Source organism: Lemur catta, chromosome 7, assembly GCF_020740605.2.
Source record: "Lemur catta isolate mLemCat1 chromosome 7, mLemCat1.pri, whole genome shotgun sequence".
NCBI lineage: Eukaryota > Metazoa > Chordata > Mammalia > Primates > Lemuridae > Lemur > Lemur catta.
In genome coordinates, this window is record NC_059134.1 from 93,119,575 (window position 1) to 93,135,620 (window position 16,046).

General features: G+C 38.8%; 1 protein-coding gene across 16 annotated transcripts in view; it reads right to left on the reverse strand.

Annotated features, from left to right (window-relative positions):
- PHF21A (PHD finger protein 21A) overlaps positions 1–16,046 on the reverse strand; it is a 180,840-nt gene that overhangs the window by 26,299 nt on the left and 138,495 nt on the right. For 10 of the 16 annotated variants that reach the window (XM_045557896.1, XM_045557906.1, XM_045557895.1 and 7 more), the window contains 3 exons: positions 11,588–11,839; positions 10,095–10,184; positions 6,179–6,472 (listed from right to left, as the gene is read on the reverse strand). In XM_045557896.1, coding sequence (XP_045413852.1) covers positions 6,179–6,472; positions 10,095–10,184; positions 11,588–11,839 — 636 coding nt within the window. The remainder of the gene's footprint in view (positions 1–6,178; positions 6,473–10,094; positions 10,185–11,587; positions 11,840–16,046) is intronic. The other 6 variants (XM_045557907.1, XM_045557904.1, XM_045557903.1 and 3 more) reach the window with 4 other exon arrangements.

The window sequence follows — 16,046 nt, forward strand, 5'->3', positions numbered from 1 at the left end:
TCCTAACTCATTCTACGAGGCCAGCATTACTCTGAGACCAAAGCCTTAGACACCATAAGAATAGAAAATCATAGAATATCCTTTAGGAATATAGATGCAAAAATGCTCAACAAAATACCAGCAAACCAAATTCAATAGCATAGTAAAAGAATGATACACCACAACAAAGCTGAATTTATCCCACGAATGGAAGCATGCTTCAATGTAAGAAAAACAATGAAAAATACCATAGTATTAGAACCAAGGGGGAAAAAACCTCACATGATCATCTCAATTGGTACAGAAAAACACATTTGTCAAAATCCAACTCCCACGACATGCAGACAAAAGGTAACTATGCAAGGAGATGGGTATATTAACTAGCTTGACTGTAGTATATATGTATGTATGTATTTATTTTTTTAGAGACAGGGTCTTGCTCTGTTGCACAGGCAGGAGTGCAGTGGTGTGATCACAGCTTACTACTGCCTTGAACTCCTGAGTTCAAGTGATCCTCTTGCCTCAGCCTCCCAAGTAGCTAGAACTACAGGCATGCACCACCATGCCTGGCTAAATTTTTCTTATTTTTTGTAGAGATAGGGTCTTGCTATGCTGCCCAGGTTGGTTTCAAATTCCTCGCCTCAAGTGATCCTCTTGCTTCAGCCTCCAAAAGTGCTGGGATCGCAGGTGTGAGCCACTCCACCTGGCCATTTCACTGTATATATGTATACCAAACCATTATGTTGTACACCTCAAATATGTACAATTTGTATTTTTAAAAAGTCTAACACTCATTCATGATAAAAGCACTCAGAAAACTTGGAATAGAAAGGAACCTCAACATCTTTATAAAGAATATTCATGAAAACTGTATCTAACATACTCAATGGTGTAACACTGAAAGTTTTCCCCAAGATCAGCCACAGGACAAGGGTGTTCGCTTTCACCGTTGCTATTCAACACTGTAGTGGAAGTTCCAGCCAGAGCAATTATGTAAGAAAAAGAAATAAAAGGCATCCAAATTGGAAAGGAACATGTAAAACTATCGCTATATGCAGATGACATGAAACCCTATATATGGAAAACCTTATAGAATGTGCAAAATAATTACTAGAGCTAATAAACAAATTTAGCAAGGGTACAAGATCAAGACAAAAATCAGCTGTGTGTGAGCTATGCATCAAAGGATAGTATCAAGAAAGTGAAAAGACAACCTACGGAATAGTTGCAAATCATTTCATATATGCAAATCACACATCTGATAAGGGTCAAGTATCCAGATTATATAAAGAATACTTACAACTCAAAAATTGGCAAAGGATTTAAATAGACATTTCTCCAAAGATATATTAATACAAATGGATAACAAGCACATGAAAAGATGCTCAACATCATTAGTCGTTAGAAAAATGCAAATCAAAGTCATAATGCCATACTACTTCACACTCACTAGGATGGCTATAAACAAAACAAAAGAAAGGAAAATAATTAAGTGTTGGCAAGGATGTGAAGAAAATGGAATGCTCACACATTGCTGTTGGGAATGAAAAGTAATTTAGCCACTGGGGAAAAGTTTGGCAGTTCTTCAAACAGTTGAGCAGAATTACCATATGACCCAGCAATTCCACTCCCAAAAGAATTGAAAGCAGGTAGGTACTCACACAAATGCTTGTGCACAAATGTTCACAGCAGTACTATTCACAACAGCCAAAAAGTGGAAACAAAATATGTTTTCCTACATCTATCAGATGAACAAATAAACAAATTGTGGTATATACATATAATGGAATATGATCCAGCCATTAAAAAGGAAGAAAGCACTGATATATGCCACAATATGGAGGAATCTCAAAAACATTATGCTAAGTGACAGAAGCCAGATATAAAAGGTCACATATTATATGAATTTATTTATATGAAATACCCAGAACAGGTATATCTATAGAGACAGAAAGCCAAGGGCAGTAACTGCTTAATGGATACTGGGTTTTATTTTGCAGTAATGAAAATGTTTTGGAACAAGATAGGGATGGTGGTAAGCACATGTACTAAATGCCACTGGATTGTTCACTTTAAAATGGTTAATTTTATGCGATGTGAATTTTATCTCAATTTTTTAAGAAAAAACATTAGGTTAGAAAACAAAAAATACTAAGTTTAGTCTCTATCAGAGATTAAAAACCATTATCCAGACTTGAAGTTGCCCTGCAGGTGTTAGTTTTTGCCTGCATGATATTTAAACAGGTACCAGTATTTTAACAACTAGGCAACTTTTTAAAACATCTGGATTTCAGGCTTTTCTTGAAAAAGTCCCCATATGATAAAAACTGGTTATTGCCAAGAAGCAGCTGCTTGCTTCCTTGAGATGGTGCATATTACTTTGCAGTTTATCACAGTCTCTTCCATTTTCTATTGTCAATTATTATCATGCTTGTCTTTCTATTTTAAAGAGGAATTAAGAATAAAAGTGGGATCTCTCTTGCACTCATTTTCCCATTGAAAGTGGAAAAATAAAAAGTCCACTTGTTTACTCCTAGACTGTCTACTCATTTAAATTTGCTGCTACGAACCCATGGCTATTTGAATTTGCAACTCCTGTTCTTTTTGCTATTATAAAAGACAGAACCCAAAAACTCTGCACAAGTCTAGAGCTAAGTTAATCAACTATACCCTGAATTTCAAATTCACCTTTTAAGACTTGGCTGCATGAAAATCAAAGTTAGGCAAATGCAAATAAACAAATGTCCAAATAATTGCGTTAACTGAAGTTAAATAAATTTGGATCAAAGGCAAAGCAAAATCCATTGTTTGGTCACTTGGATCTATTTGCCCTACTATACTAACAGTATTAAAATGGGGGAGGAAGTTATCAGCTCAGGTTTACTGAGCAGGAAAACTGGCAGTTGAGGATAAATACATTGGATAATATTCTTATCTTGTAAGTACTCCCTTTTTTAGGGAATATTGTGCAGGTTCCTATGAAAAATATATACGGAGTGGTGGGCTGGGTGGCAATCTGGCCATTTTCCCCCACATAACCTTGGATTTTTTTCAGCAGATGAGCATTGAAGACACACATAGAGGCCTTTGTTGCAGGGTGTGGGATGGGATGGCAAAGAAATGAACATAATTCCTGAGAAATAACTGCATTAGGCATAAACATTAAACATTAGCTCATTTCATCAACAGGTATTAGCCCCATTTCATAGAGTGCTGGAGAGGACAAGGACACAAAACGAGGTAATGTAAGGGATATAACAAGTTTGTCTGGCTTCATCTACTTTGTGTCTACAATACGTCTTTAGCCTCAAAGCTCCTTAAACCCTATACTCATTTTCTCAGAGCCACTATGTAATGTGGCTTCTAATAAGGGTTAAGAGCTCTTATCTGGGGTGGATAAGGAAGTTGGTTATGCCTAACAAGGGAAGAAGTGAGACCACTGTTGTTGGAACTAGCACTGCCTCTTCCCTTTCCTATGCCAAAGTGGGAGGCAACCAGAACCATAAAATTTGCTGTATTTCCTTCCCTGGAGGCAGAGCCTCATTGCCTGCTCCAAATGCACTAGAAACTGAGCTCCATGAGGGTATAGGTAGGTTTTGGTTTATCCACCCTTGCATACAGACACCACAGGCAGCATAGCAGTTGGTATTAATACTTTACCAACACATTTTTATTAAATGTATCACCTAAAGGAAATGTTATCACCTAAAGGAAACAGCAGAAAACAGAAAGAAACCCATCTAGCCTGGTTATATAGAGAATATTCAACACAGGTTTGAGAACTCTGTGAAGAGGTGTGAACAGGTACTCCACAGCTACGTATGTTACATTGCTTTACTCTTAATCCATCTATGTGATCTCTTAATGGCTATAAACATGATATTGAAAATGAAACATAAAACAGAAAAGAAGGATAGTAGAAAGATCTGAAGAGAATTCCGACAATGAAATCTTAAGAGTCCCTGCTGACTGTGCTTGGTAACTTGTAAGACTATCATGTCAGGTGGCCTGCTAAACTAAAATAGTACCGACTGAATTTCCCTATTTGACTAAAAAGAAGAGAAACCATGGAATTTACTGCTACAAAAGAATTTTTTTTAATTCTTAAGAATTCATAGTATCTTCTTGTGATATAATTAAAATAAAAAGCTCTATCAACATAAAGACCAAGAAAAGATGCTCAATACAAAATAATATACAGTTTGTGTTTTTTGCCTTAAAAATGTGTTAGCATGTGCACAGAAAATATTGGTAGGAACATAACCTAAACTGATCATAGCAATTAACTCTTGGGGGTAAAATTATGATAAAATTATGGGGAAGTTTACTCTCTCTTTAGATTATGGGAGAGAGTACTTTCTATAATCTATATTTTTATAATGTTTGAATTTGTTTTTAAAATGAACATATATTACCTTTGTAATCAGAAAAAAAGAAATGTCAAAATAAAATGAAACCGAAATAATTTTTGTCTCCTAAAAATACTTTTATCAAAAGAGGTCAAAAATAAATAATACTTAGTAATCTAAAATTGAGTTGTGAAAGCACATTCTGTAGAGCACTCAGGCTCTTCCGAGTTTCTTTGACAGCCAGCACAAGACACGTCCCTGCCCAAACTCATAAGCTTGAGCACTTGACTTTCAGTATTTTAATACTGAAGTTCTGCTGCCATAAGTTTGAAAACTTCCGATCTAAAATATACGTAAATAATTTATTTCTGAATGTTCCTCAAAGCACTTCCTGGGGTTTGAGCAGGCTCCCCAGGAATAGAGACGTATTCTGTCTTGTGTTATCTCAGCACAAGATTTTGGTACCTAGTTTCTTTTTTTTGAGACAGTCTCGCTCTGTTGCCTGGGCTAGAGTGCCCTGGCGTCAACCTAGCTCACAGCAACCTCAAACTCCTGGGCTCAAGCGATCCTACTGCCTCAGCCTCCCGAGTAGCTGGGATTACAGGCATGTGCCACCATGCCTGGCTAATTTTTTCTATATATATATTTTTTAGCTGTCCAAATCATTTCTTTCTATTTTTAGTAGAGACGGGGTCTCGCTCTTGCTCAGGCTGGTCTCGAATTCCTGACCTTGAGTGATCCTCCTGCCTCGGCCTCCCAGAGTGCTAGGATTACAGGCGTGAGCCACCGTGCCCAGCCAGCACCTAGTTTCCTTGAGTGCACACGGTCCGCTGCATTCATGAGCTACCAGCTTAAGGCTTTGTGCTCTATGCATAAGGTTCCTCTCTTCAAGAAGGCCAAGGCAGCAAGAAGCCTTTTCATTCCCCACCATCTGCAGACCTCTCTGAATCCTGGTCTGCCATCCAGAAGAAGATTCGGGATCACCAGGGGCTATTTTCAGATGAACGAGAAGTCAAGCCTGAGCAATTAGAAACAGATCAATGACTTTTTACAGCAACTTTCTTGAAAGAGGATGCTTTTCTTTGCAAAATTCTTTATATATTTATTTTTAATCAGCTTTCTCAGGTTGAATCTTGGCAAAATTGTTCTTTCTTATCACTGGTCTTTTTAAAAATAGGATACAGTGACTGCCTATACATCCTTTTTGTTGTTTTTACAAGTCTTTCTGCTATAGAACCTTTTAAGTGTTTCTCGAGGTTACCTGTATTATTCTAGCCTTAAGAGAAAATCTGACTTCAGAAATGATAAATGAAAGCTTTCGGTGTTTGAGCTAAAATATCTACATTTTCTAAAGTTAAAAGAATGCTTTTTGGAAATTTTAATTGTTTTTTTGGCTTCTCATTATCTGTAATAGTCAAGGAAAATCTTTGAAATGAAATCCCTTTCCCTGTTTTTATTCTTCCTGGCTTTCACAGGATTATCTTCACCTGGATTCTTATTGGGCCAAAGCTAATATGGCGTTTTCTGTTTACTGTCTCATCTGTGCTTCCAGACTGAGGGCAGCAGAGCCTATCTGTGAATTTCTGCATCAGAACCAGCAGGGGGAGCTCACTCACACAGGAATCTGAACCCATCTATAAGGGGACGGTGGGAAAAGTGACCCAACCCAACTTTCTTCAGTAAGAATGGCCCTTTTGCATGTGGATGAATTATCACACGATAAATAACAGCTTATTGACAATGGCGCTGAGATGAAGAGCCCTTGAGAAGATGTATTTAGGGACAGCCCAGCAGCCACACGCCACAATGGCAAGGCTACTGCCCAGAGCAGGTACATACTCTGCCTGTACCTGTTTTTCAAGGCTTGGCTTGCTAAGCTGTACAGTTTGAGGTCCAGCGAGTCTGGTCCCTGGAGTAGCTATCACAATGCTGGTGAGCTGGGCCATGGGGAACGTTTTGGCTATGGTTGCAGTCTGCCCATTGACGACACGGACGGGGTGGATGGAATTCTGGGATGTGGGAAGGGTTGTGGGGGTGAACTTGGTCAGCATGACGGGCCTCTGGATAAGCTGAGGAGCTGCAAGCATGGGAGGAGGTGCTGGGGCAATAGGAATGTTATTCTGGGCCACAGGCTTGGGTCGAACCTATAGGGGAAAGAGAGAATAATTATTGTATTACTTAAAAAAACTGCTCAAGTCCTGTAAGTCTAAAACATTGCCAAATCTTCCAAACTATATGTGTGAAATGGTATTTAATATAAACATTTATTAATGTTCATTTTGGTATTATTAATTCTATAGATCTCAGGACATAAAATCTTATCAAAAACTCATCAGCTCTGAAGAGGGTCCAAATCCCACCCTAGAACGCAATATTTTTGATTCTAAACCCTCAGCTCGCTCTCATATACCATGCCACCTCTTCAGGCTGAGGTCAAAGGCCTAATCTAGAGACTAGTACCACCCAGAACTTGTGCCCAGTATGGTAACTTATTTCACACTCTAGATTTCTTTATATCCACAACTTCAGTTTGCCCCCATTTTGGTTCCTCTAATTCCTATTCTTGGCCACTCCTTCTCTCAGTTTCTTTTGTAGGCTTACTCTTCCTTTGCCCAATCCTAAACGTGAGTATTTCTCAGGATTTTGTCCTGGAACTCCTTTTTTTCCTAATGTCCTCACTCTTCCTGGGAGCTTTCACCGATGCCATGGCTTCAATTACCATCTGTGTACTGAAGATTTTCACACTTTTATCCCAGGCCCAGAGACATTTCCTGAACTTCAGAATCATATTTGACTGCTAGACATCTCTACTTAGATATCTCACAAGTTTAAAACCAACATGTCTAAAACTCATCAATTTCTTCCTCCAACCCTTTCTTCCTCCTATAAATGGTCTTGATAAAATTCAGAATCATTCTTGACGCTTCCTACTCCACCTCTATTTCCTAAATACTTCTTAAATCTGTCTACTTCTTTCTATCCTCAAGGCCACTACTGAAAGTGACAAAAAAACTGTGGTTAAAAACATGAAGTCAGCTTTGCCTGGGTCCAAATCCTGGTTCTACCGCTTATTAGCTGTGTAACCTCAGGCAATACATCTGATCTCTCTACGCCAGTATTTTTCAAACTTTTTAAACTGTGACCCTGTGGGCAAAATCCTTTCCTCTTATGCATGAGTATGACCTTCAGTTAACTCGCTAGCTCTCTTCTCCTAGAACCCCGAGATAAGGGTAAGAATGTCAACTATGTTACTAAGCAACATTGCTTGTGATAAAAATGACCCCTTACTGCTAAATTGAATCTGGATGGGGAGAATTATAAACACTTCACAGGACACCATGCTTTTTGGGCTTCCCTAAGTGAGGTGACTCTTCTAACTTGGGTATGTCCATTGAGGGGACCTTGAAAGCCATTCCTATGGAATTGTTACGAGGATTTGGTTTCTGTGGCATAAGGCTTCTGTGTCAGGGAAGCTCTTTACCATCTTTGGTAAAGATCTCATTTTCTTGCACCTGAGTTTTCACTGGACAGATGTGGGGATCTCTGTATGGGCTGCTGTGGGGATTCCCATTGAAGAAAAATGTCTGATGCTATCTTGCTAACAAACCGTGGTTGCTGTCCTTTATCTTCCAAGCAGACTGGTGCCAACTGTGGCCTTTGAAAGTTTTGTGTGTCTGAATGTTTAGTTCAACCTAGAACAACCCTCTAGTGGGTGCTACTGACCCATAATGGGAAATACATTTTACATTGTAATCAGTACGCACATATAGATATCTATTTATATCTCTATAAAAAAAAAACTTCACGAAATAGAGTACATAACACACATTATGTTCTTTATTATTTCCTATTCTATTCTATTCCTTTTATTTAAAAACTCTTGTTACAAGCCACTAAAATTGATTTTACTGCCTACAAATGGGTCATGACCAACAGTTTGAAAAACATGCACTAAACCTTAAGACTCTTTATTCTAAAAAGAGTAATACATACTTTCACAGGGTTGTTAAGAAGTTTAAAATAGATAACCCATGTAAAGTTCCTAGCACAGTACCTAGCGTGCAGCAAGATTCTCGGAACATTATTATTATTGGCAACGTCCTAACTGTCCCTCCTGCCCACAGTCTTGACCATGTCTAATCTATTCTCTGCACAGTAGCAAGAGGGAATTTTCTAAAACACATCTGACCACATCAAGTATTTGTTTGAAAATGCTCTAATGCAGGGGTCCCCAACCCTTCTGGCACCAGGGACCATTTTCATGGAAGACAGTTTTTCCACAAGCCAGGGGGTTTGGGGGGGGGGGGGGGCAGAATTTCTGGATGATTCAAACACATTACATTTATTGTGTACTTTATTTCTATTGTTATTACATTGTAATATATAATGAAATAATTATACAACTCACCATAGGTTGGGGATCCTAGCTCTAATGGATCTCCACTGCTCCCTGGATACCCACTGCCCTCAAGATAAGGCCCCGATTCCTATATAGCCTACAAGGTTCCACAGGCTCTGGCTCCAATGGGCTTCTCCGGCCTCACCCCTAACTCTAGTCTGCATCTGCCATGTGGCACTCTGTGCTCACCCACAGCAAATCTCCTTTGGTTCCTTAAACTAACAAGCACTCTCCACCCTAAACCTGTACATATGCTCTGCCCTCTGCCTGGGACATTTTTATTTTTCTTCCAAAACTCTGTCAGGCCAACTCTACTAGGATTTTACATCAGATTGAACGTCTAATCTTCAGGGAAACCTCGAAGAAACCTTCTCTAATACACTTAAAAATGGGCAGGTGTCCCTCTCATATGTTCACACACTACTCTGTACTTCCCATAACAGACAATGTAATTGGCTGTGTATGGGTCTGAAGTGCTGTGAGGACAGAGAACTGTCTTGAAAACTGGCATATCCATAGGGCTTAGTACAGTGTTTGCTATCCAAGGCATTTATTAAGGATTTATCTGATAAATAACTAAAATCATCTTATCTCATGTCAGTATTGCCTATCCTCTTCCGCAAAGGCTATCTGGAAATCATTTATGCCACTGAGCACAAAGTCCTTCCTCTTCTTTCTTTGCCTGAAACCTAGGGCCTCAGATAAGAACTCTGTCTTTCTACCAAGCAAGTCGACACCCCTCAATGTCAGACTTGGGTAATCCGGCATCCTGTCATGAGAATGGTGAGGGTCAGCCTACATGCTGAAAGAACACTCACAGGAGAATGCGGGCAAGCAGAGCTGCTAGGGCCTAGGTAGGAAGTCCCCTATACAGACCTGTAGCCTAAGCCTTTGTAAGCAAGTCTTTGCATAATATGATGCTCAATACCATCACTTTCCAGAGTAGAAGTGCATGGTTTCTATGGCAGGTTTGGCTGTTGTTTTCTTCCCTACTTTTCTTGGCATATAGGAAAGAAATAAAAAGTGGCAACTGCATTCTTTCCTCACTGCCAAGAAGGTTTTGGCTAAATTCTTTCAATAAGGTAACACTGTGAGGTTTATAACGGTGGTATCCTGATTGTTTTAAATTTTGGATAGTCTCCTTTTCCTTCACAACCCCCTGCTACTGCCTTTGGTCATTGCTATTAATAATAAACGATGATAAAATAAGCTTCTTCATGGTACAGAAATCAGAAGTCAGAATTTTTAGCTAAGTGGGATCTGAATACAGCTGAACTGACAAGCCCCAGAAGAGGATGCTTAGAAAGAGCCCATGAGGATTTCTGTTCCACCTAACCCATCATTGGGCTTGTCACCGATTTACTCACCTGTGGAAGAAAGTTTGGACGCGGAGTGAGTCTAGGAGGGGGGATAAACTGTGGAACTTTGATGGGCTGAGGAGGTGTTGCTTGAACCTGCTAAAAAATGGGAAAAGTAAATAAACCAAAGAGAACAATTATTGTTAAATATCAAAGCTAGGTATTCTTAAAGTATTTTCAGCATCTCTATTCTTTGGGTCAGACAATACTTTCTACAAGATTTCATTACAGAGTTAGTCACGTGAATTAACAGTGCATTAGGAAACTTTTTTACTCTCTCACCTGCATACTTTATCCTATAAGGTAAACCAACCACACTTCTGTTTCCTCATATACCTAATGTAGAACACAGCAGGCTCAGTAATGTTAGACAGTTTCCTCTGACACTCAGGAACTCTTGCATTTACATATTTTAGAAGTCAAGACTGGATCCAAAGTAAAATCAAACTTGCTGCCTGGCCAAGTGGGACTTCTGATATAAAAGCTTTATCTGTAACAGTGAATAGCTTTATTTCAATAGAAAATTTTCTAACTTCCAGCACCTGGCTGAGTGACTTGGTTGCTTCTCTAAGGATTTCTGGGTAAGTGGCAAAGCTTCACTTTATTGCTCTCTAGTTTCACTCATCACTGGTCAACATTCAAAAGCTACCAAGAGCTTTTAGCTGCCATTCTTTTCCCTATTTTTATTTTTAGGGACAGGGTCTCACTCTGTTGCCTGGGTTAGAATGCAATGGCATAATCATAGCTCACTGCAACCTCAAACTGCTGGGCTCAAGGGATCCTCCTGCCTCAGCCTCCCAAAGTGCTGGGATTACAGGCGTGAGCCATCATGCCCAACCCACTGCCATTTTAAGAAGGAAATTTTACATCAAAATTTAGATATGTTTCCCTCAAGCTTCTCAGAATATCCGTTTTCTAAATGGCTTGGTCCTAGAAATCTCATGAACAATTCTTGTTCAAGTACAAGGGATCTCTTTTTTTTTCTGATAGAATTGAACACTGACTATGTTAATTTGTGAGTTTCTGGAAGATTTTTAAAGTGCCACAACTAACTCCAGTACTTCTGGATGCAATCAATTTAAAAGGATAGTGAACTAAAAGAATTATCAGGCGGTTTTCTCCAAAGTAATAATCTAGCACAAGAGAGTTTAAGCACTCAAGTTTCACAGGAAAAAACTGTGGACAGGGTAGAGGGAGAGATAAATGAAACAGCGTGTATGCCTCTGTGAAGGACACCTTTCCTCTAAAATCAAGTCATACTTTGACTTCAGATAATACAATGGAATTTGGTCCTTGGTGTCAGGATACTTTTGAAGTTATTTGAGCAGATACTAGAAATGCCATATTTCCTTATTCCCTGTCAGCCCTGAAGGGAAATTTGGTATGCTAGAAGAATAATGGAAACTGAGAAATCTAGTAGGAACCTAAAATGGATATATTCTACAAATGCACATCCTGAACCCTCTCATGTGGGCACACATGAGAAGCAGCTGCTGGCTTACCAGAGTGACTGTGTTTTTTGCCACAATTTGGACAGCCTCTGCCCCAGGCCCAGTGACCTTACTAGACGTCTGGAGGTTGACTGGTGTGTTCTGCACATCAGTGCTGAGCACAGCCTTCTGACTGTTGATGGCGGTCACCATAGCAATGGTAGGTCTCTGGCCCACAACAGAGGCAGGCATGGTCGCAGTTGCTGCTTTCAAGACGAGAGGTAGTGTCTTTGTGGTAATCATAGAAGCTGTAGTGACAGTCTTCTAGGAGACATGGAGAACAGATATTAGGACACTAAATCTAAACAATAAACTAAATCTCACTAAACGATACGCTGCTAAACCCCAGAAGAAAACAAAGCAGTAATTCTCATAATCTAGTTTCTCTGTATACCAACATTTCTTTTGTGTATATATGAGCACATTTCTTATTGTAGGGAAAGGCAACCTCTAGTTTGCTCAATTCGTCAAATTAGCATCAATCATGAATGGGCAACTTCATAGTAATAACTGCAGACTAATATGGGCACAGAGTTTTCAACAATGAACAAATGAGTTTATAGATACAGAAAATGAGTGTGCTTATTCTAGTTTTTCTAATTCTTTGTTTGCTGTCAATAAATTTAAACTTTGTGCAAGTCACAAATCAATGAGGTACATATCACCTCTATCCTTAATTGCTATAACCTCATCAATATGAAGAAAGCCATCGTATAATTCTGGATATCTGCCTTCTGTGACACAAAGGTTAGAGTAAAAGGACGGCGTCTTTTCATTTTTTGAGTGTCACCTAGGAGCAGAGGAAGGGAAACTCACATGAGGATTTGCATATTGCCTCAGAGGCAGTAAGCCCCAAGCTCAGATAATAGAACCTATTAACCAACTAGTATAGTAAATACCAGTTCTTGATACCAAAGGGATATGAGGTACTACCAATGATCTCTTCTTTGGAGAACTGCTGCAGAAGTGATCAAAGATGCAGTCAAACAAGACAAGGTAGAAACAAACACCTGAGTTTCAAAAAGACTTAGAGATCAGAGGATGACCTTAGGTGAGAGGACTTGGCTGAAGCTCCGCAAGTGCTACTATAGCTTTGAAGCTGTATTTTTCTAGACTTTTTACTACAATAATTAAAGGACTTGGTTACAAAACAAGAAAATATAAATAGTTTCATTACATGGTAGACACATTTATCTGGTGCTGCCAGTAACTTAAGATACATACATTTCAGGAACACAAAAATTTATCTGGCCTAACTGGTTGGTTTTGATTTTGATACTACTCTACCTTTTTCCTCTTACTCCCTGTTTGCGCTGATTTGGTAGCTACTGGCCACATACAGCTATTTAAAATTAAATTAATTTAAACAAAAGAAAATCAACACATTAGCTCCTCAGCTGCACTAGCCACATTTCAAGTGTTCAAAAGTTCAAAACACTGAAACCTAACAAGTTTGTTCACATTTTACGTTAGCAGTTTTATTCTATTTTACAAATATTGAGTTGTGGCTGATTTCACTACAGATATCCTAGCATCTGTATAGTGTACCATGTGGATGCACAGTGGATATAGAGGATATTTCCAACATCACAGGAAGTTCCACTGGACAGCACTGTGCCAGACCAGCAAAAGTACCCTGACTCTCCTGGAAACACACTCAGATAACTTCCCTTATGAATTCTATTTCAGGGTCTATGTAAGTACCGGTGTGTTAAGTTGTTTGGCTCTAGGTAATTATTTATTTACATTTTCTGCCTTATGCATACACACATTTATTATCTAATCCTTTAACATCTTTTATTTTTCTTTTAACCAAAAAATTTAATGATTTGGCCTCATCTACCTCATCATAGCCTAATCAGCATTCCTTATTAATGCCCATAATTAAAATCACCCAAATCTTTGTTTCCTTCCTCTCCAAGGCAACAACACAGGAATGGTATGTTCTCTTTGTCATAGCCTCCTCAAATGTGAAATGGGAATAAAAGGGGAATGCTGATATTTATTTTGGGGTATAGTGAATCATCTGCTTTCTATTAGTGATAAAAACCAAACAAAAGCCAAATGCTATTTATCATTAGACACATTACAGTAGTATAGCAGCAAGGACTGACTATATATTACCAGCTCTTTATTATCAGTGTTTTTAACACAGTGTATTAGCCCTATCTTTCAATTAAAAGTGTTTTAATACAAAGAACTTCTGAAGTGGTAAGCAAGTCACACCAGATGGCACTCAATCCTGGTGCTACCATGGGTTGTGGGAGTAAAAGGTCTAGTCAGCAGAATTTACTCACATACATTTTTAAAAAAAATTATTCCCCTTTTCCTCCCCTTACTGATATAAATTTTAAAAACAGGCTGGGCGCAGTGGCTCACGCCTGTAATCCTAGCACTCTGGGAGGCCGAGGCAGGTGGATCACTCGAGGTCAGGGTTCGAGACCAGCCTGAGCAAGAGCGAGACCCCGTCTCTACTAAAAATAGAAAGAAATTATATGGACAGCTAAAAATATATATAGAAAAAATTAGCTGGGCATGGTGGCACATGCCTGTAATCCTAGCTACTTGGGAAGCTGAGGCAGTAGGATTGCTTAAGCCCAGGAGTTTGAGGTTGCTGTGAGCTAGGCTGACGCCATGGCACTCACTCTAGCCCGGGCAACAGAGTGAGACTCTGTCTCAAAAAAAAAAAAAAAAAAAAAAAAAAAACAAACCAGTGGTGCATGTTATTACTGCTTTAGAACAGGTCAATGTACATTTGTTCCAAGTAAATCATTATCAATATTTTGAATAACCCTAAACTGATTATTCTAGAAAATACTGACTAAAACCTCAAACTCATCTGAATTATACACTTGCCATTAACTCAACACTTAAAAAAACACTGAAACCTAACAAGTTTGTTCACATTTTACATTAGCAGTTTTACTCTATATTACAAATATTGAGTTGTGGCTGATTTCACTATACATATTCTAGCATCAGTATAGCTCCATTTGTATAGTGTACAGGCACAGGAGCTAGTACTATATGCTTTAATAAAAACTTTTTGAAGAATATGTTTACTGTTTACTGACATCAAGACACAGGTACTGCTTAGCTCTTTAGTCCTCATCTGGTGTTTCTTCTATTCCAAGTATTAGGGAACATAAACCAAACTCTTGGAATGTTAGACTTTAGATGACAAAGGGAATCTAGACCTTAGAAATCCAAGTCTAATGAAAATGTCTGAACTGCTCTGCAAAGAGGACAAGAAGACAGAGAAGAAAGGTGTCCAACAAGAAAGAAAATTATTTTTATGGAAGCTATGATTAGTCCTTGGCTAGTTAATGCTGTCCGAGTATGATCACTTTCAAGCTCCATAGTTTCATAAAGGGGTTCTTTAATTTTGAGAAAATCTAAATTGCATGAGCTAGAAGTTAACGTAGACATGGCATGACAAGTGGTGCTAATAGCAAAATCCTTTGTATTTTTTTTTGTTATTATTGTTGTTTACCTGCAAAGTATGAGGTATTGATTTAAATCAGATGGACTCCAATGCATAAATCAGAATTTAGAGGGATTATTACTATAGGTTCTAGTTAACCTCCACATCTATTTTAGATTATTTTGTTTGTTTAATTTTGAATGGAAAGTCACTACTGTACATTCAAGAAATCACAATAGAACTTGCTCTTTTTGTCTATAAGGGTTTATTTTCTGTTTGGTTTTATTAACTGTACTCTACATTTGCGTTATATTAGGTCATTAAATATGAAATGTCTGATTTTGAATCAAAAGTTTATTATATCTCAAAGAAGCAGTATAATTAATCAAAGTATGTGCCTAAACTATTGACACAGTTTTGCCATCTTAATGGTAGCTTGTTTATACCAGCAGCAAAGAAGCCTGGAGAGAGTGGCGATGAAATCACAAAAGGCGTTTTCCACAGCTTGTTGAGAACAGAATATTTTTTCTTGCAAGAAGTGGTCCAAAGCCTGGAAGAAGTGGTAGTCAGTTGGCGCAAGGTCTGATGAATACGGTGGATGACAAAGTTCCCAAGTCCAGCTGCTATAGTTTGAGCAGCTGGTTGTTTGTGCAACACATGGTCAAGCGCACTTTCCAAGAGGATTGGCCTGTTTCTATTGACCAATTTTGCCTGCTTAATCGCAAGCAGCCTCATAATTTCATCCAATTGGTTGCAGCAGACATCCACTGTAATTGACTGACCAGATTTCAGGAAGCTGTAGTGGATAATATTTAATACCAGCACTAGCCCGGGTGCGGAGGCTCACACCTGTAATCCTAGCACTCTGGGAGGCCAAGGCGGGTGGATCGTTTGAGCTCAGGAGTTCAAGACCAGCCTGAGCAAGAGCAAGACCCCATCTCTACTAAAAATAGAAAGACATTATGTGTGCAACTAAAAATATATATAGAAAAAATTAGCCAGGCATGGGGACACATGCCTGTAGTCCCAGCTACTTGGGAGGCTGAA